The sequence below is a fragment of the Melozone crissalis genome, unplaced genomic scaffold (assembly GCF_028551555.1).
Source record: "Melozone crissalis strain CALT ecotype California unplaced genomic scaffold, PUWL_Pcris_2 ptg000023l_1, whole genome shotgun sequence".
Taxonomy (NCBI): domain Eukaryota; kingdom Metazoa; phylum Chordata; class Aves; order Passeriformes; family Passerellidae; genus Melozone; species Melozone crissalis.
Genome location: NW_026535801.1, coordinates 19,746,400 through 19,766,930, shown reverse-complemented (window position 1 = coordinate 19,766,930; position 20,531 = coordinate 19,746,400). Strand labels below are relative to the sequence as shown.

General features: G+C 48.5%; 3 protein-coding genes across 5 annotated transcripts; all 3 read left to right on the top strand.

Annotated features, from left to right (window-relative positions):
* The first annotated feature begins 6,079 nt into the window (after positions 1-6,079).
* HOXD10 (homeobox D10) lies at positions 6,080-8,499 on the top strand. Its single transcript, XM_054278360.1, has 2 exons — positions 6,080-6,821; positions 8,222-8,499. The coding sequence occupies exons 1-2, from the start codon at positions 6,080-6,082 to the stop codon at positions 8,497-8,499; spliced, it is 1,020 nt and encodes a 339-aa protein (XP_054134335.1).
* A 4,067-nt stretch (positions 8,500-12,566) lies between these two features.
* Positions 12,567-14,054, top strand: HOXD9 (homeobox D9). Its single transcript, XM_054278297.1, has 2 exons — positions 12,567-13,239; positions 13,813-14,054. The coding sequence occupies exons 1-2, from the start codon at positions 12,567-12,569 to the stop codon at positions 14,052-14,054; spliced, it is 915 nt and encodes a 304-aa protein (XP_054134272.1).
* A 4,851-nt stretch (positions 14,055-18,905) lies between these two features.
* On the top strand, positions 18,906-20,310 carry HOXD8 (homeobox D8). Of its 3 annotated transcripts, XM_054278272.1 has the most exons (3): positions 18,906-19,031; positions 19,302-19,449; positions 20,015-20,310. In XM_054278272.1, the coding sequence occupies exons 1-3, from the start codon at positions 18,906-18,908 to the stop codon at positions 20,308-20,310; spliced, it is 570 nt and encodes a 189-aa protein (XP_054134247.1). The 3 variants fall into 3 exon arrangements, with proteins under 3 accessions (XP_054134247.1, XP_054134246.1, XP_054134245.1); XM_054278271.1 differs by having other exon boundaries at positions 18,906-19,449; positions 20,018-20,310; XM_054278270.1 differs by having other exon boundaries at positions 18,906-19,449.
* The last annotated feature ends 221 nt before the right edge of the window (positions 20,311-20,531 follow it).

Here is a 20,531-nt window from a genome sequence, read left to right as displayed (position 1 = left end):
CATAGCTGGCCATATTAGCAAATGCATCATAACGCAGAGAAAATCCCGGCTGGGTCGAGGTGAGCTCTCGGCGTCGTGCAGTGAGCGTGCCCTGCCCCAGTCCCTGCCAGCTGGAGCACAGGGGGCTCCTCACCTCCCTCTCTTTCTCTTCCGCGCCCTGGGAATTCGACCCCCAAAAAATGTCTCTTTTTCTTTTTTTCTTTTTTTTTTTTCTTTTTTTTTTAATTTTTTTTTTTTTAGCTCATAAGAAAAAGAGAGGTTTGCTTAGAAAAAAAATAGTAGGAAATGTCTCGCAATTTAGGCACAAAGACGATATTTCTATGCGGCCTCCCCACAAAGCCCATTAACTAGAAATGCGCGAAGTCGCGGGGAATTCCTCACGGCATTTTGCCCGACCTTACAGCCAAATTCTCGCGTGTCTCCCGATCCTTAATCCACAGGGCTAGAACGAGCCGTTTGGTTTTCTGTTCCCTGCAGTGCTTTGACAGTCTATCTCAGCCCATTAATACGCCTTCAAAACGCCAAGACACCGCAAAAGCGGGCCGCGGAAACCGAGACACCCCGGCACTAATCTCGCCTAAATGCTCAATGATAGCGGTGTTAAGTTTCTATGAAAAAGGAAGGGAAGAAGCCCACGGCTGGGGAGGAATCGCGCGGAGGAGAAAGACCGGGAGCGGAGGAAATTCGCAGTGCCTGGCGGGCAGCGGCCACAGGAGGGCGCCCCCGGGCGCTGCAGTGCCGCAGCCTCCGCCGCTCCTGCCTCTTTCCCCCCTAATAATAATTCCGCCGCTAATAAAATATCTAATATATAAGTAACGATAAGATTTCAGGGCCTTCCAAATGAGAAAATAAAGCATCAAAAAGATTTATTAAACAAATAACCCATAACCGTGACGTGCTGGAGAAATATGCCACTTTAAAAGAATTTTTTTTTTTGGTCGTAATCTTTTATAATGCATCCGAGCTTTAAAAAAAATCCCATAATTTTAAGAAAGGAAAAAAAAAATTCAAACCCCAAAGATATTCAGAATTCGTTCCCTAGAACGAAAATCTATCTACTCTTTTAAGAACAGCCTTAATGCGGCTGGAACAAAAGTAATATAAAAAATATGCATTTCCACAATTTATCTTTGATTCTTACTCGCGGATTTTCTTAGATAAATCTCTAGGTACAGAAAACATAATGTTAAAAACGTATTTTATTTAAAGGCGAGATTAACTTTAGCTCCTGAGCATGCTTATTTTTAAAAGAAAGACAGAGAGACTAAAGAGAAAAGATATTTTTAATATCTTAACATCACCTTTCCAAGGCATTGCTGAATGAAGTCCCTCTCTTTAAAAGTGCTATGGAGATCTATTAAAATGAAAGTAGAGCTTACAGAATTAAAGTCATTCTTATGAATTTCTTGGACGTTCTCCAGCGACCGAGCATGTTCTGTCTTTCTGAGAATTTGTTTTGTTTTGTTTTAAGATTTTTTTTCTTTTCAGTGTGGATTTCTGGTCAGAACCTCAGGAAAGAAAGGGTTTCGCTGCTTTCTGCTTATTTGAAGAATTCATCGAAATCTATTTCATGTTGGCTTAGCCATATTCCGCATTTTTTAGAGCCCAGTCTCTCGCGAACGCATTTGTTGGCACTTTGTCTGCTGGATTGTTGGTGTGTGGTTTATTTTTCTTTCTCTTTTTTCTTTTTTTCTTTTTTTTTTTTTCCTTTTTAGAAGTTCATTGTTAACACTTTCCTAGAAATAGCCTTTCCGGCGGCAATAAACCGGCATTGTACAATCCAAAATCCTTGGGATCCCTGACGCCAGAGGTAGCCCTTGCAGGCAGAGCCGTATCCCGGAGGAAAATGCCCTGGTCTCTCGGTGGACCTACACTTTCCTAGGGTGAAATGTTTAGCGAAGTTTTGGTGTTTGTTTTCCTTGGCATGAGGGGGCTCCTTGCGAGAGCCCGCACCAACCCCGAGCCCATCAGGCTCCATACGAGGTGCTCGAAACCCTCGCAATTACAGTGAGGCCGAAGGCAGAGAATGTGAACGGGTGATGGCAACCTGGGTGCGCTGTTCATTTTGGAAAATTATATCTATACAAGAGAACATGGAAAGGCCGCTTTCTTCCTTTTTTTAAATTTTTTTAACCACTGTGTAAATGTGATTATTCTGTGCGAGTCTGTCTGTAACCTCTTCTATTTTTCCTTTTTATCCTTTTCCCACTTAAATTCCTCTAGATAGAAAAGATTGTGAGCTATTTCCAAATGTCTTTGGACTTGTCCTTTACATAGAAAGAAAAGGGCATTTGCTTATTTTCCGATTAAAATATGAATGCGGCAGGAATCCGCCGAAAGATAAATATGCAGCACAAATACCGAGGCTGAAGGCGGAACTGGCCACCAATATACACGCTAAAATCTCATCGCACTCAGGCACCTTTGTGTGCACAAAAATATGGAAATTCAATAGGAGAAGGGCTGGGGTTCAGGGCGAAGCCGAGCGTACGGTCAGTAGTAGTGGGCGATCCTTAAGCTCAGAATTAACACCTTTGAAGAAAAGATCAGCGTGCTATTTTGTTTATTTTATAGGATTTCATATTTAGGAAAAAGCATAGTGTCATCAGTATGTCGTGTCTGTCCCCTTACCTCGGTCAAAAAAATTTAGAGAATCTGAGCCCAGACGCCGACTCTTTCTATGAAAATACGGCACAGAGAAATCTGGGCAACGTGACAGTTGCTTTATTAAAAGAAGAAAGATCACAATATCCTACCCAATTTTTTTTTCTTAAATAAAACTATTCTTCAATGTCCCTGCAATTTAACAGCGTGGCATAAAATATACAGTCAGCGCGTTTAAAGACACCCTAAATAAAATGGTGAAATCAAGTAAATCAAAGGAAATTTACTAAAAGCTTCCGGGGTTCCAGCCTATTTTGAAAATAAGACATTTCTCGCAATACCTTTGTTACTGAAGGCATCTGCAAAATATCTGGCTTCTTCCGTACCCCTCTCCCATCCCCCTCGCATAATGGGACACAAACACAGCAAATTGCAACTATGAGAATGCTCGACACAGCCGAGACAAAAACATAATCATATCACCAGTAATAAGGTTCAGGGAGATAAGGCAGTGAAAATTAAACCCTGCTGCCACGTCTGGTAACCTCCAGTTTTTAGCCCTGACATTTGCTAGAGGAGAAAACTGTAATGTCCACCTATGCTTTATTACAAACAGTAATTTACATCTGCATGGACCCATTGGTTGGGGCATTTTTTCACCCTCGTTCTAAAAAATATGGGGCTCTGAGAGCAAAACCTTTATATTAATGTAGATTGTATATCTCATTTATTGCACAATATTGATTTATTTATTAATGTTAATTACTTTATTCCATTTTAATATGATTTAAAACAATAGTGACATTAAATGCCCAGAGCCTAAGTCCCCAGTTCCCCAATGGCTCTCGCATGTTTATTCAACTTCTATTTACATCAAACTTAAACTTTCTACTGTTCATTTTCAATAAAAAATTGCTGCCCGTTTTTAAATCCCTCATGATTTACCGTGAGCGAAGGGTCTTATGGAGCCGTGTGCCAGTCCTGAACGCAATATTTAAATTACTATAATCACAACAGTCATCTGAGTTTCCGTGTAGTGACATGCATGAAATTAATATTTTCAATTACAAAAAATCAAAGAGCCCTCATGTCTAATCAGGAGCCCAGAATTCAGCTCCTCCAGCAGCAGCAGCAGCAGCAACAGCAGCAGCAGCAGCAGCAGCGAGGCCGGCGTGGAAAGCAGCTCAGCATTTGCTTATTGTTTTAACTTTACTGTTGGGCGAAACCCGCCGCAAACCTCTGGGCTGATACTTTCAGCCGGGATATTTCTGGGACCCCTTTTCTTACAGTGTAAATAAAGATTATGAAAGAACCATTTGATGGGCATAAAATTCCTGATTAGATTTAATAGTCGAGCCTTAAACTGCGTCAAGAAAAATAGTATTTTGTTTCTTTAAACTCTGTGGGTTGTCCAGGCTGTTGTTGAAGAGGAGGAAATTGCTAGAAGGCGAGGCGGGGGGGGACGCGGCGCTCGCAGGGAGCGTCGTGGGCTCCGCCGCGGCTTCTCCGCGGCGCAGGCGAGTCTTAGCCATGGCTCTGATCATGATCTTACGTGGCCACCGCGCCCGGCTCGGCTCGGCTCGGCTCGGCTCAGCCCGCGGCGCCGGCCAAGCGTGCCCGGGGCGGGCAGGGGCTGCGCCAGGCGCAGGGGATGCTGCCGAAAGAGCCTGCGAGCAGCGAATATTACGAAGGTAATATTTAAACTCTCCGGCAACCCAGGAGCTGGAGACCGCAGCTATAAAAGACACTGGCTCTTAACCTGACAATGATGTTGTATTTGAACAGCTGCGATAAGGTTTTAAAAGGTCTGTCTCATTGCCACCACCGCGAAATTTTAAATAGGGTTATTGTTTCCAGCGGTCTAAAGTGTACGGTAAAGTACAAAAACATCCAAATGCCAGGAAACAGAGGAAAATTCAAACCCACGCTGGTGGAAAACGCACGTTTGTAAGTGTGCGAAAGACGCATTTAAATTCTTAAAAATCCTTTCATGCGCTGCCTGCTCTTGGGGATCTGAAAGGGTGTTTTGATGGTAGAAAGGCCCAAAATAAACAGGCGAACGAGTCCCAAACAAAAATTATCAACAAGTTCACTTTGTGTGGATGAGGGTCCTTGACAACATTGGTCCCAGATAAGAAATACCCCAGTTTGGGAAAAAAAAAAAAAAAAAAAAAAAAAAAAAAAAAAAAAAAAAAGAAAAAAGAAAAAGGAAAGAGAAAGGAAAGGAAAACGATAAAGAGTAATAAACAGTTTCTACCGCCACTATTTAAAATGTAGTAGCTGCGGGTGCAAATACGGCTAAGGAGTGGGAGGAAAAACAATAAAACACGTTTAAAATGTTGGGACGGAAAACTCTGATCTGCCATGTAGACAGTTAGTGTTGCCTTTAGTTGGTTGCTTTCTTTGCTGTTTGTTTGCTTTATGATACAGATGCATTCATCATTCTTATAAAAAAAGACAGAAAAAGTTGCTTAAAGGAGTTAAAGGAGTTGCAGTGAGGACATGAGTTTCTGCATGCTTTTTTGATGAGCAACACTACAGAAGGAGAAATTTCCTTTTTGATGCTTTCGGTTTGCAGGGCAAGAGAAAAACCCACTTTTTTTTCCTTTTTCTTTTCTTTTTTCTTTTTTTCTTTCTTTCTTTCTTTTTTTTTTTTTTTTTTTTTTTTTTTTCCAGGCGGTCGGGAGAGAGCATTGTAAAATAATTTTAGGAATGTGGCTTCCCTATAAAATTCGAGTTATGACAAAAGTCCACCTTTTAATATTTGACGATTTGTGTTAAAACAAAAATTGACCTTCTCGGTTAGCAGCTAGGAAAAAAATCAATAGTATAATTTTCAATAATTCATAACGCGAACGCCATTATGCTAAATCTTAACTATTAATCTTATCCTTTACAAAGTCTCGATTGATTTGTTAATAAAATATCTTCCCGTGCGCGGCAACAGAGGGTATAACTCTTGAAAAAGCTTCAGAAGCAAGAAAATTACCGAGTAGCCCGAGAATGTAGATGAGGGTTTTATTGATCGCCCCTGATTCTCCTTAATACGCATTAATAAATCCCGCAACCTTTTGTCCCCGCGCTTGTCAGCGGCGGGGCTTTTACAGGAGCCATGGCGGGCGGGCGCGGTTCCGCTCCGCGCCGGGGGTTCCGCGGCCGGGCTGGCGCGGAGGTTGCGCGGCGCGGCGCGGCGCGCGGGGGGGCGCGGCGCGGGCCGGTGCCGCAGCGCGGGGGCGCGGCGCGGTGCGGTGCCGGCGCGGCGGCGCAGGGGGCGCTGTTGACCGCGGCGGGGCGCGGCGGGGCGGCGCGGCGGGGCGCGTCAGCGGCGGGGCGGCGGCGCGCGGGGCGGCGGGCGCTGCCATTGGCCCGCCTGTCATGTGGTCGCGCGGAGGCATCCGCAATTACACGGGAATGTTTTCCTAGAGATGTCAGCCTACAAAGGACACAATCTCTCTTCCTCAAATTCCGCCCCAAAATGTCCTTTCCCAACAGCTCTCCTGCCGCTAATACTTTTTTAGTAGATTCTCTCATCAGTGCGTGCAGGAGTGACAGTTTCTACTCCAACAGCGCCAGCATGTATATGCCACCTAGCACAGACATTGGGACGTATGGGATGCAAACCTGTGGACTCCTTCCGTCTCTGGCTAAGAGAGAAGTTAATCACCAAAATATGGGTATGAATGTACATCCTTATATACCTCAAGTAGACACTTGGACAGACCCGAACAGATCTTGTCGAATAGAGCAACCTGTTACACAGCAGGTCCCCACTTGTTCCTTCACTACAAATATTAAAGAAGAAAGCAATTGCTGCATGTATTCCGATAAGAGATCCAAACTCATTTCTGCAGACGTCCCTTCCTACCAGAGGCTGGTGTCTGAATCATGCCCCATTGAGAACCCCGAGGTTCCTGTCCCAGGATATTTTAGACTGAGCCAGACCTACGCCACTGGGAAAACCCAAGAGTACAATAATAGCCCTGAAACGAGTTCAACTGTAATGTTACAGTTAAACCCTCGCGGCAGCTCCAAACCGCAGATATCTGCTCAACTTCAGCTGGAAAAGAAAATGAATGAAAACCCGAACAACCAAGACAGCACCGCTAAAGTCTCTCAAGTGGAAAGTCCCGAGCCCAAGTCCACGTTGCAAGAGGAGCGGAGCTGTCTGCCCGAAGGCTCCGTGTCCAGCCCAGAAGTCCAGGAGAAGGAGACTAAAGGTCTGTATTACCGAGTTTAAGCCGTGCCGTGGTGTAACTCCAACACGCCAGCACCATAAAACACGCTCGAATATACTAACGAGCATCACAGCCATCACATTTAATGCTAAGGAGTATCGGGCTGCAGGTGCTGTCTCTCTGAAGATTTTGGCAGGCAAAAATGCTTCACAAAACGGTCCAAAGATTTTCCGTAGAGATCTGCCTCTCCCGTGCACGCAGACAGCCTCTGTGATGCGGGGAATATAGCCGTGTGCTCCGTAATGCGCTGCAGCAGCCAAAAGCAGCCCCATACCTCTAAAAAAAGCGGGTCTGGAGGTTGTAAAATACGAGCAGCTCAACTTTTCTCTCGTAGTATTTCGCCTTTTTTTTTTTTTTTTTTTTTTTTTTCCACTGAGCCTTACTGGGGTTTGATTGCATTTAAAGTTAATTACGATCCTCTTAAAATAGGTGAGGAATAGGTGCTACCAGACTGGGTAAAGTTGGAAAGAAATGCACAATGAAAGCAGCAGCCCGCTATCTGCCTGGTCCAAGGGTGGAATATTTCAATGTGGTGCTTTAGATAACCTTGGCTTGGTCTCCAAAAGTGCACTAGTATTTTGAAATGCTTTTGAAACCTGAAAGTGGTGGCATCTGATTTTATTTTCCCTTTTAAAGTGCATTAACGCCTTTCTTTCGAACGGCGTGTATCGAAGAATCCCAAAACGAGAAATTTTCTGCTATCAAAATGTACTTTGCAACCTCTAGGTCAATTTTTATCCTCTGTGTGCATTGAGAATTTCTTTATCTCAATTATGTTTAGTAGTACAGGTCTAGCTTCATGTGGGGGAGATTTCTTTCTGGTGGGGAAAAGAAAACCCAAAAGGAAAATGAAAAAAAAAAAAAAATCCGAGGCAGGGGGTCGTAATTTCTTGTATATCATTTTGCCTGGGAAATGTCTATATCTGTTTATAGGTGTGCTTGCGTGATTCAGCTGATGTGTGTGGGGATGCTGCTTCAAAATACAGTGCGAGACTATTTTGTAATTGGAATATTTCCGTGGCAATTGTCGTGGGAGCCCGAGTCGGCCATGGCGAGGCTAGACCCGTTTAGATGTGTCCATGGGGCGGACGGCAGGTTAAATATTGTTGAAATGTTAAACGCCGGCCGAAAACTTGCGAGACCCTTCCTGTCAGGAGCAGGAGAGCGGGGTGGCCGCAGGGCAGGGCGCAGGGCTGGGGACAGGCGAGCCCAGCCTGGCCGCAGGTCCCCTGGCTGAGCCCACGCCTCAGCCGGGCGCTGGGCAATGCCCACATCCACCATATCTGCCAGACACTGCAGAGGAGGGGTCATGGCCAAGGGTACACTCTAACAGTCTGAGGTATTTTTGATTTTTTTTTCTTCTTCTTCTTTGATTTTGATAGAGGAAATCAAGTCTGATACTCCAACAAGCAATTGGTTAACTGCAAAGAGTGGCAGAAAGAAGAGGTGTCCTTATACTAAACACCAAACACTGGAATTAGAGAAAGAGTTCTTATTCAATATGTATCTCACTCGAGAGCGCCGTCTAGAGATCAGTAAGAGCGTAAACCTCACTGACAGGCAGGTCAAGATTTGGTTTCAAAACCGCAGAATGAAGCTCAAGAAGATGAGCAGGGAGAACCGAATCCGGGAACTGACCGCTAATCTGACCTTCTCTTAAACCCTAACCCCGGGGGGGGGCACCAGTGAGGAATGGGCACAGCACCACCACTTGATAAAGGCAGGAGAGACTCTGGCAAAACCCGGCATTTTCCAGTTTTGTTTTGTTTTGTTTTGTTTTCTGATAGAATGTGACTCTTCGTCCTTCTTTTAGCGCTGCAAGTGAATATGTATTACTATGATGAGTATATATAAAACCTAGCACGTGTAATTTATTTTTGTTCTCATCGTAATGCAGGGTAACTATTATTGAATATTATCATTTGGTCTTAACTTATTGGAACTGTCGAACATCCAAGCAATGTGACTTTTTCATGTTTTTACTAACAAAATGGTATTTATGTGGGGCTGTTACACGGGCCATAACATTTTGAGTACATTCAATACTTTCAGAAAAAGAGTGGGGGGAAACTGTGGGGGCGGGGGGAAAGAGAAGCACATTATAATGTAACTATCCACTCAAATGAACTTAGAGATTGTCCTTCGTAAAATGGAATATTTCCTTCTTCTCCATTGTAGACATTTCCTTGTGGTGCATATGTGGAATAGTAGTCGTTCAGCAGCAAATTGTCCTTCTTGTGCATGTTCTGTTTGCATGTATAATGCAATAAACTCTGTAAACTACTGCGGTTCCTTTGGTTTTCTACAAATGTTTGAAGCACGGATACAGGTTGGTCTCCTGATCTGTCTCTGTCAACAGCTTTTTGGACTGGTGTACCTTTTTTACCATATTCTGGCCTTTGTGTGTGTTTGCCTGGCATTCTTTCTTTCTTTTCCTCCATTTTTTCCCCCTTCCTTTCTTTTTTTTTCTTTTCCCTACGGGGTGGGGTGGAGACTGGGCCGGGAAATGATGTATACCCAATTAATTTATAAATGTGTCTGTAAACAACTGATTACTTGATAAAATGTTGTGTGATGTTCGCAGTCTGACAAACTGAATGCAAAAAAAAAAAAAAAAAACCAAACAAAAAAACCACAAACAAAAACCCAAACCAAACAAAAAAAAAAAAAAAAGGAAAAAAAAAAAGAAAAAAAAAAAAAGAGGACGGATAAAAAAGTTGTAAAATATTATGATTTTACTGGACATCCTCATCCAATCAACTCGTACAACTCGTTAATGGTAAGTGATAAAAATATCTTTCTACTACAAGCTGTCAGGAATATGTGTGTCATTTTATTTGATGTTCATACGTTGATTTTAAAAATATCACTCCCTCCGTGCTTACAATGTGCAGACTTTGATTTCATGTCTTTGCTCACTAAAAAAAAAGAAGGAAAAACCAACAAAAAACCTCCATAATAAATGCAAAGCTAGGTATAAGTAAATGTTAAGGAGCTCGGTTTTCGGTCGGCTCAACAGCTTTCAGAAGACCGTGGATGGAAAAAATATTCCCTCAAAACATTCCCAGCATCTGGCGAGGTTGGCTTTTTTCGAGCAGAAACCCTCCCAGGCGTGCTCACAAAAGTACACCAGCCTCTTCAGACCCACTTTTGTCGCCCTGCACCGTTTCTGTTTGCTCAGAGATCGTTTTATTTCGCGCAATTCCATTTTAGTAGCACACATCCAGCTAATGACGTTCACGACTCTTAACCCTTTCTGTACGTAGTTGAAAAATAGTATTAGCAGGGCTCTGCGCTGGCAGCTGAGGAAGGTACGTGTGCTGGGAGCGGGCGAATGCGAGCACATATACTCAGTAGAACTGCAAATAGCTTGCAAATGAACATGACTTCAAACTGAAGTGCAAATGCTTGGGCATACTTTCACCTTCAAACGGGCACTGCAAAAGTAGCGTGGCTGCTGCTGGCGCTGGGAAACCAGCTTGCTCACAATCAACGCCCATTTCTCCCCTAAGCTCTTTCTAAATCAAGAAATTAAGCTCAAGATAGTGCCAATATTGTGCGACTTGGTGACAGACGCTGCTCATAATGCTGTTGGTGGCATTCTGTTTGCTCTTTCGTCGCTGATATTTAATTTAATCCAGTACTTCCTCGTGTGCACATTTACTCAGAGGGAAGAGGCTATATATTCCTCCGACCAAACCATCATCATTTTGGAGCTGCGAGAGCCGCAAGCACCTAGGTACTTTGTGCTCCTTCCCTTTTCGAAAACAAACATCAAAATGATGCTTAAAAAATATCCCCCTCAATAACCCCAAACCCACAAAACAACCCCGTAAATATTGCATACATTCGCACGGCCTTTTCTTTTCCTTTAAAGGTACTCGCTACACCACCAAAGAAGTTTCGGCAGTGAGAAGTAAATAGCTGGCTCCATACCAAGAGTTTAACGTATGTAAAAATGAGGCACACTCTAATTTGCCTGCTTTACCAATTTATATCTCTTTGAAGCGAGGGGCAATTCTTTGCCATATCACAAACCCTGCTTCTAGGAAACAATGTAATAGAAATTATAAAATGGCAGAAGAAAATGCTAAAGACAAATGACACCAAAAAAAAAAAAAAAAAAAAGAGAGAGTAAAGGAAAAGGAAAAAAAATTTAAAAAGAAAAAAAGGGGGAAAAGGAAGAAAACAACCTAGGAGAGCAATAAATCATTAAATAAACAGGAATTTCAGTCCCTTCCTCATAACGGCCCGCGAGTAGGAAGTGTTTTCCCAGCGCTGCTGTCCGTGCCCCCGGCGGGCCGTGCTGCGGGCTCGCCACTAACTCTCTGCGTTTCCTCCAGATCCCGACACAGCCACCGTCCCTCGCCCGGGGAAGCAGGCGTGGGCAGAAGACCATGGGTAATCCACTTTTCAGTACTAACGGGGCGTCCTTTCGCTCGGGCAAGAAAAACCAGGCCGGGAGGGAAGGGAAGGCTGGGGAGGGAAGGCATGCAAGAGAAAGACAAGGGGGCAAAAAAACCCTCACGTAGGCATTGAACGTGGCTCCCCCTGAGCTAGGGGCGGAGGAGACAGCTCTGCCGGCGGGCTGGGGTCAGCGCCAGCCCCGCGGCCCCGAGCCCGCCCGCCCGTGCGGCCCTGCCCGCGGCCGCGCCGCCTGCTCCGCGCTGTCTGTGCCCGCGTCCCTGCCGGGCCGCGCCGCACACCCCAAAGGGGGGCTGTGCGAAGGCTGTGTAGCCCCAAAGTTCCGCAGATAGAGGAGCGTGTGTTCAGCCACACGTCAGTCGTGCTCGGAGACAGAGGCTTTGCTGTTTCCATCCGTCCATTTTATTAGGGACGCATTAATCTATAATCAAATACACCTCATAAAATTTTTATTGAAAGGCATAAAATCATTACAGAGGTCTTCCACCTGTTTTAAAACAACACAATGGGCATCTCTTTTTAAAAGTGTATCCTTTACAGGGAAACTTTCTGTCCGGGGGTGAGGGGAGCGGATAATAATACCCGCACATGCTCTGAAATATGGAAGTACCGCAATGTGCTTTTACTGTAACATTTTCCTGTTTTATGAGAAGTCGTTACAGTCCCAGCTTGCGATGGTTTGTTTTTACAGGCAAGAATCCCCCTTTCCCAGCGGGTTCCCTCAGCAGCTTGGAGTGTGATTAGCAAGCCAAGGCTGTTGGATTTATTTAAACACCCTGCCTCTCATTGATTAAGAAATGAATGGCAGAAATCGCTCAGCGAAGGTGAAGAAATAGTCCGCACCCGCCGCGGCCGTGGGCAGCCAGCGCGGCCACGCCCGCCGCGCCCGGGCCGGCAGGACAGACAGGCGGACAGACAGGCGGCAAGTAGGGCAGCAGGAGAGCGGGGAGGGCCGGGCAGGCCGGGCGGGCAGGGGGCACACCGGGCACGCCGGGCACGGCAGGCCGGGCAGGGCGGGCAGGGCGGGCAGGGCAGGGCAGGGCGGGTGGCCCCGCGCCGTGCGGGGGCGCGGGCGGTGCGGAGCGCTGTGCGGGGCCCCTGTTGATGATGATTTTTTTTTTTAATCACAGCAGCCCCAGTTTAGCGGATTGATTTACTCGCAGTATTGGTAAATATGATCACGTGGGCTCCACAACCAATGGTTGAGGGTTGCAGTCTGCAAAATACTACGATTGTTCTCCGGGAGGGTATCATATACAGTTAACAGTGTAACCTTTTATATGACTAAGAGGGGAGCCTAAAATGTCGTCTAGTGGCACCATAAGTAACTATTATGTCGATTCTCTCATAGGCCATGAAAGCGAAGAAGTTTACGGGAGTAGATTCGTCCAGGGAGGTCACAGTGCGACCTCCAGGCCATCAGGTGTTGCAGAGAGTTCAGATTTTTCCTCTTGTAGCTTTGCACCAAAATCCACCGTGTTTTCCACCTCCTGGTCCACTGTTCACCATCAGCCGTCTGCGGCAATGACCGGGATCTACCACCCCTACATGCACCAGCCCCACTTAGGGGCAGCCGACGCCGGCCGCTACGTGCGCTCCTGGATCGAGCCCTTCCCGGGCTTCCCGGGCGGCGGCGGCGGCGGCGGCGGCAGCGGAGGCAGCGGAGGCAGCAGCGGCGGCGGCTCCGCGTCCAGCTCCGGCTCCTCCAACGGGCGCCACTACGGGATAAAGCCGGAGACGGGAGCAGCCACCTCCTCGTCTTCCTCCTCCTCTTCCTCCTCCTCCAAAAGGACTGAATGCTCCTCGTCTCGGGAGTCCCAGGGGATCGGTGTGCCCGAGTACACGTGCAGCTCCTTCCTCCAGGAGTCCCGGGAGAAAGCGCCTGCCGGCAGCTCCAAGGAGCCCGCCGCCTGCAGCCACAACCCCAGCCCGAGCAGCGATCTGAAGGAGGAGAAGCAGCAGCAACTTGACCCAAGTAAGTAAAAAAAAACCCAAAAAAACCCTCAAAAAAACCCAAAAAAGGAAGAAAGAAAGACAAGAAAAAGAAAAAAAAAGAAAAAGACAATCAGAACAAAACGGGGAGTGGGGGAAATAGAGAGGAATAGCGGCAGAGAGAGAGAGGGAGAAAAAGAAAGAAAGAAAAAAAAAGAGGAGGAGAGAAGGAAGGAAGGAAGGAAGGAAGGAAGGAAAGTAAGAAAGCAAGGAAGGAAGGAAGGAAGAAAGCGAGAGAGAGAGAAAGAAAGAAAGAAATTGCCCCTTTGATTTATTGCCGAAACCTGTAAGGCTCGAATGTGCAAAACTGATAGTTTTACTAACCTATAAAAACGTCTAGACGCCTACCCCAGCGCAAGCAGCAACAAGCACCCATAAAAGACTCCACATAACCACCTACCATCAAGACATCATTTGTACAGTAAACAGACTGGGGCATTAAGGCTTTTATGATAATTCCTCCAAAGTTGTGAAAACAGTCCATCCTTCGTTAAATTAATTTAACGACCTTTCTCTCCCCCCCCTCCCCGTTCCCTATATACCTCCCTTCTTCCAGATAACCCTGCAGCAAACTGGATCCACGCTCGTTCAACGAGGAAAAAGCGTTGTCCCTACACAAAGTATCAAACTCTGGAACTGGAAAAGGAATTTCTGTTTAACATGTACCTCACCCGAGACCGCCGTTACGAAGTAGCTAGGATTTTAAACCTCACAGAGAGACAGGTCAAAATCTGGTTTCAGAACAGAAGAATGAAAATGAAAAAGATGAACAAGGAGAAAGGCAATAAAGGAGACTAACGCTGGGGTGGAAATGTAGTTGGAGACTATTGATTTAGTTTTGAGTTTGGATTTTTATCAGGGCAGTGTGGGGTTTTGGTTGTTGAGGGTTTGGTTTTTTGTGGTTTTTTTTTTTTTTTTGGTTTTGGGTTGTGGCTGCTTGTTTTTGTTTGGTTGTGTGGGGGTTTTGGGGGGTTTGGTTGTGGTTTGGTTTGTCCTTTTTCTTTTTTTTTTTTTTTTTTTGTTAGTTTGGTTTTATTCTTTCTCTGCTCTCTGCACCCTTAGCCCCCCCATACGTTCCTCCTCCTCCTGCACCACTCCACCCCAGGGATTTTAAATCAATCGCGCTTTTTTTTTTTTCTTTTTTCTTTTTTCTTTTTTCTTTTTCCTTTTTTCTTTTTTTTTTTCCTTGGTAGAAGTGAAACGTGGTCTGTGTCAGGTATTTCCGGAAATTTTGTCTTGCTCGACAACGTGTTTTTCAGTCTCTTGATACTCCCCTCCTCCTTCCCAGACCATTTAGATGACAATATTGTGAGTGCACGTTAGCTTTGGGAACTCTATCTGATGTTAAATGTTTGACATGTTTCTTAAAAGTGATGTAGACTAGATAGTTATTTTGCCAAAATAAAGGTAAGGAAATTAATTATAATTACGGTAATAAAATACATATTAAATTACAGCCGCTTAAATCAATGGGGGTTGCTGTGCTGTCCACGACCTACTAAGAGGAAATCTTTCCCCAAACTTCTGCTTTCTAGGTCTGAATCCTTCGCAATAGATGCCACAGAGAGGCCACGAGCTGCTTCCCCCCCTTAGTGCACTGTTAGGAGCTGTGTCACGCTCGGAGCCGCTCGCCGTAGGCCTGGCCCTGCCGGTGCCCCGGCGCTGCCGTCGCTGCCCGCGGTGCTCTTGTACTCATTACCCGCTCGCTCCGTGGCTCCGGCACGGACCTGTTGTAATTGTTGTCACTTATTACACAATAAAGTCTGCCGTGACCCAACGACAGCGCTGCGGTGAGAGCAGAAATCTGTGCGCCCCTCGCCATGCGCCCCGCGCCGCCCGCCCTGCGCGCAGCCCCGCGCAGCCTCCGCGGGCCGGGGTGGCGGGAGAGGCCGGGGTGGCGGGAGAGGCCGGGGTGGCGGGAAAGGCCAGCAGCACCTCCGGCACCTTGCCCCGGCTCCCCAGCCGCAGCTGCTGCCAGGGGCCAGCGCCGAGGGGCCGCGCCGTGCCCGGGCCTCAGGTACCAGCGCTCCCACAAACAGCAGCGGTCCCCTGGGGTCGGTCAGGAAATGCTTCCACGCCGGTCCGCAGGAGCCAAGGACACACAGTGATGCCTATTCGGTTAAACATGGGTTTTATTCCTGGGGTTTTTTCCCTACTGGGTCGCTTCTAACCTCTGCTTTCTTTAAGTGGGAGGCTGGAAGCTCTGGAGGGGACACGGCTGCTGCCAAACGCTCGGCTTTGTTGGCGAGAGCTCATTTAGCGACGCGCCTCATGCCTTCCGCATTTATAAACACACATGACTTTATCAAGATAATTGAGATGAAGTTCATTGTAAAAAATGCTTTGTTTAAAGAGCAACCATTAAAATGAAGGACCCGTAAATATTTACGAGCAGTTCGGTTAATTCAAGATTAAGGGGAGAGCTGAGAGACCTGGTGTTTAATGTTTTTTACCTCTGTGAATAAAAAAAAAAAAGAAAAAAGAAAGCAAAAGCATGCACCGCCAGGAAAAGGTGTTGCATTGCTTCCCATCCATTGTCGAGAAGATACCTATAATTCTTTTAAAACAGGAAGAACCGTGGTATAATAAAACCATTGAGATGGCTAGACGTCTGGACCTAATGAGTTTACGATATGCTATGGCACTTTTCTTTGAAAGCACCTTATTTTGATGTTTGTGTTTGTTAGGGGGGAAAAAAGGCAAAAAAAATGCAGACAAACTAGGTCTTAAAACCTTGGACTATAAATTTCAGTATGTCAGCATTGGGCCAAGGCAGCAGACTCAAAAAGGACCTGAAGGTCACGAAACAGAGATTTTACGAAGTCCACTTATTTGTTGAAATGTATTTTATTGGATATTCTGTTGCAATGAATCCTATGATGCCAGCCTCAATATTTTCGCAAATACCCATGGCGGGGGGGGGATGGGGTGTGTGTGTGTGATCTGTAACAACACATAAACAATATCCTTGTACACAAAACTGCATTGTGTTGATCCCAGCAGAGGTTCTGTTAAGAAATTTTCACCCAGCCCACACCATCTTTTAATATTTTATATCAGGCAGATTGACACATTTTACCTCGTACATTTTTTCCTTTTGTTGACCTGTTTTTAATATTGCGTGCATTTATTTCAAAATGGCAGAAAGAAAACCAAACATCTCGACCAATGAAACGCAGTTCATCTATGGAAATTACTTTTAGTGTCAAACAGAATATTTTAACTCCTGCCCGTTGGTTGTGTTAATATATGTTTTCACATATGCACAGTCTCGTGCACACGCGTTATACCGAATAATTCACAGGCATGTGTGATGAAGGAGGGGGTGAACAAAGATTCATTTTTACTTTTGTTTACATAAATCAATCCATAAATACATAAAAGCGCAGGCGAACAAAATAACATCTTCAAGAGAAAAACGTATAACTCTGAAACTACCGCACATGGAGATTTCATGCTGTAATATGTGGGGGAACATGATCGAAAACGCGATAGCAGTCGTCTTCAAAGCACAGGCGTCTTCCCTGGCTGCCATGTGTAAACGAGGCGCACTCTTTGTATGCAGTTAATTATAGCTCTGGCAAAAAAATAAAAGAGGGTCACCGAAACGTGCTAAGAGAAAATGGCACTGTAAAATTAGGGGGGGGTGGGGGGGTAAGGAAAAAAAAAAGGAGAAAAGAAAGGAAAAGGAAGAAAAAGGAAGAAAAAGGAAGAAAAAGGGGAAAAAAAGGAAGAAAAAGGAAGAAAAAAGAAGGGACCCAACTCCAGTGCAGGCAGCGAAGGCAGAGTCGGTGGCGCTGGCCCCGGGGTGCTCCGCAGTTCGCGTTCCCGGCCAGCGGCGGGGCCGGGGGCGCCGCCTGCCGCTGCCGCAGCGCGCCGCCAGAGGGCGCCCGCGCTCCACCCTTGCGCGGCCGCCGCGCCCGCCCTGCGCGCCCGCGGCCCGGGCAGCGCGGCTCGGCCTGGGCACCGCGGGCACGGACGGGCGCGGACGGGCCGCCCGCGGAACCAACGCACAGGAACGGGGCCGGGGGTGTCTGGCGCGGATGCGGGAAGCAGCCACTGCCCCTCTGTGCCCCTCCGCAGCGTGAGGCAGTGTCTCTATGCCGCCGCTCAGCCCCTGCCAGGCCCGGCCTCCTGCCTTCCTGTGCTCTCTGGCGAAGGGCTTTTGCTGCTGTCTGTCCGTGTCCGTGTCCGTGTGGGTGTGCCCGGGCCTCTCCCGCCTCCCCCGCCTTTCCTTGGGCTGCACGGGGGTCCCTAAGCCTCTGCGAGTTCCTAAAGCCGTGCACCCCGGGGCCCCTGCCCGGGCAAGGCTGTCCTTGCGGGCACAGGGCCCGCGGGGTGCTCACATACGGGGCAGCCGGGCTGGTCAGCGACACAAAGCGAGTTAATCGGCCTGGAGGCGGGGGGGTGGTGGAAGAACGGGATGCGATGGGGAAGGAGCCTGAAATGCCTTTTATGTAACCACAAGGATTTTTTTGTCAATTCGCATCAGACTGTCACACGTGGCTCTGGCTGGGCCTGTATTATATTTCACCTACATTCTTCGTCTCTCTCCAAAATAGGGCGGACTCGAGCTCCTGAGGGTGTCTCTCCAAAAATCTGATTCCCACTGCAGGACGAAGCGGGAAAGAGAGGACTGGAGACGCCGCTTCTTGGGGCACGGGGGGTGGCCGGCCCGGGCGGGGGCAGCCCCGAGCCTGCTGGGCAGCGCTTTTCTTCCTTCCTTCCTTCCTCCCGGCCAACAGGGCTCGCTTATTTCGGACGGAGTCCCCGAGCGGTGCTAACCGTTCACCCACACATTTTTATTTTTTCGCCCCCCTCCCTCTTTTTGCCTCGGTAATGACGTCCACCAAGGGTGAAATGATGGAAAGTATATTCATAGGCATGATTTCCATTAAGTATCAATTAACCTGGAGCCTCAGCCATGCGTGCAAGGCGTCAAGGGTAAATGTGCATCTCATTTCCCAGCGATCTGCTCGCCTGGAAGGAAATGACCCGCAGGCCCGTTGGCAAGGGGGCCCTGCCGCCGCACGGTGCCGCCCCACGGGCACCCCACTGCCTTCGCCCGCACCCCGGAGCCCCTGCGGTGGGCATCGGCTCCTGTGCGGGGCTCTGCCCTCGCCGGGCGCGGTACAGGCCGCGCTGCGGGCAGTGCGGCCCCGCTGAGCCGGGCGGCGCGGCCCCGGGCAGCGCGCCCGCGGTTATCGCGCGGGATCTGCGCGGCCGCCTCGCCCCTGCGCGCCGGGGCTTTCAGCGGCTCCTAGCGAGCGCACACCGGCGGGGGGAGCGGGGGTGCCGCGGCCGGGGTGGATCCGGGCAGGGCTGGGCCGAGTTTTTTTCTTGCCCGAGGAGCGGCACATGTAAACTGAAGCCAAAAGTCCCCCCTGAGCTCATGAGCGTGTGTGTGTGTGTGTGTGTGTGTGCGTGCGCGGGCTGCTGTGTGCCTAATAGGAAATAGTAAAAGCAGTGAGGCAGGTCATTTTGGGAGCGATTATAATCCAGTCCTGGTCACCACATACACGGAGAGCAGGAGCGGGGAGCGCACGGGCCAGCGGCGGCGGCGGCGGCATGAGCGCGGCGTAGAGGCACCGGCGGCGGCGGCGGCGAGAGCAGCGCCCCGAGCCCCCGCCCGCCGCTGCCCCCTCCCCGATGAGCTCCTACTTTGTCAACCCGCTCTACTCCAAGTACAAGGTGGCGGCGGCCGCGGCGGCGGCGGCGGCGGCGGCGGGGGAAGCCATCAATTCCCCGTACTACGACTGTCACTTCGCACCCGAGGTGAGCGGCCGGCACGCCGCCGCCGCCGCCGCCGCCGCTCTGCTCTACGGGAACGGCGCGGCCGCCGCGGGCTTCCCGCACCCCGCGCCCGGCGGGACGGGGGGCGGCGGCGGCGCGGCCCCGGACTTTTACCAGCCGGCCGGGGGGAGCCCCACGGCCGCCTACCAGCCGCCTCCTCCTCCCCCCGCCGCGCCTCCGCCTCCTGCCCCCTGCAGCGGGGTTACCTGTCACGGGGAGCCCGCTAAATTTTACGGATACGATAACTTACAGAGACAGCAGATTTTTACGACACAGCAAGAGGCCGAGCTGGTACAATATCCTGACTGTAAATCGTCCAGTGCTAATATTGGCGAGGAACCAGACCACTTAAATCAGAGCTCGTCTCCTGCTCAAATGTTTCCCTGGATGAGACCACAAGGTTGGACGCAGTCAAAAATTTGCTTCCATCTCACGTCTGAGTTTGAAACTTTCTTTTCCTCCTCCCGCTTCTTTCTCGCTGACTCTCGCTCCCTGCCTCTGTCTCCCCCACTCCCTACCTCTCTCACCGCGAGTCCTATCACCGCGGTGGCTTGCGATAATAAAGAGATGCAGTGAGCAAGCAGAAACCTCTGCAGCAGGCAGCTCCCGACCCAGGAGTAGCCTTTGAGACGCCTGTCGGACGCCGAGGTGCAGCTGACACGCTCGCCTGTCTCCCGTGGAAGGGTGCGGGGTCGGGAAGGGGATGGTGTACAAGATGATAAAGTGACCCCGCAGCATTCTATGCAGGAGGACAGCTGAGGCGCTTCGTGCATTTACTGTCTCTGTGCTCCTCTCACTCAAGTGCAAAGCTCTAGACTCCTCTGTGCCCTCTGCCTTCTCTCCCTGCGGCTCTGTGGGGCGTCTCTCGAGGGATTCCGGCGGCACCGGGGTCCTCGCTGCCTGCCTGCGCCTTGTTTTGAACGGCCGCAGCAACCTCCAAACCCCTGTGTTTTTGTTTTAAACAGCAGCGCCGGGTAGGAGGAGAGGAAGACAAACATACAGTCGATTCCAGACTCTAGAGCTGGAAAAGGAGTTCCTATTTAACCCCTATCTGACCAGGAAGAGAAGGATCGAGGTGTCCCACGCACTAGGACTCACCGAGAGGCAGGTAAAGATCTGGTTTCAGAACAGGAGGATGAAATGGAAAAAAGAGAACAACAAGGACAAATTCCCCGCTTCCAGACAGGAGGGAAAGGAAGGGGAGGCCAGAAAGGAAGCACATGATCTGGAAGAAGACAGAGCTGAAGGCCAGATGAATTAATTTTTGCCCCAAATGTCTTTGTGAGAGTCAATCAAAAACAAGCAGGGCTAAAGCCCGACATCTCGGCTCATCCACACCTCTACGTGATCTTGTCGTGGGACGAGTGACCCCATGTCCCTCCATTTGACATCTCCCTGCTTCGGGTGCTTCACTTGTTTGTGCTTTTATTTTGTTTATTAGCGTATCCAGAATGATCTCTTGATTTAACATTTCCTCTACTT

What these genes read in the sequence shown, in the direction of transcription:
- HOXD9 (XM_054278297.1), top strand. Translation starts at nt 12,567, where the DNA reads ATGTCGTCTAGTGGCACCATAAGTAACTATTATGTCGATTCTCTCATA. An exon ending in GCAGCAGCAACTTGACCCAA is followed by an intron (nt 13,240 to 13,812) that starts GTAAGTAAAAAA and finishes CCCTTCTTCCAG; the next exon opens with ATAACCCTGCAGCAAACTGG.
- HOXD10 (XM_054278360.1), top strand. Translation starts at nt 6,080, where the DNA reads ATGTCCTTTCCCAACAGCTCTCCTGCCGCTAATACTTTTTTAGTAGAT. An exon ending in CCAGGAGAAGGAGACTAAAG is followed by an intron (nt 6,822 to 8,221) that starts GTCTGTATTACC and finishes TGATTTTGATAG; the next exon opens with AGGAAATCAAGTCTGATACT.
- HOXD8 (XM_054278270.1), top strand. Translation starts at nt 18,906, where the DNA reads ATGAGCTCCTACTTTGTCAACCCGCTCTACTCCAAGTACAAGGTGGCG. An exon ending in TCCCTGGATGAGACCACAAG is followed by an intron (nt 19,450 to 20,014) that starts GTTGGACGCAGT and finishes TGTTTTAAACAG; the next exon opens with CAGCGCCGGGTAGGAGGAGA.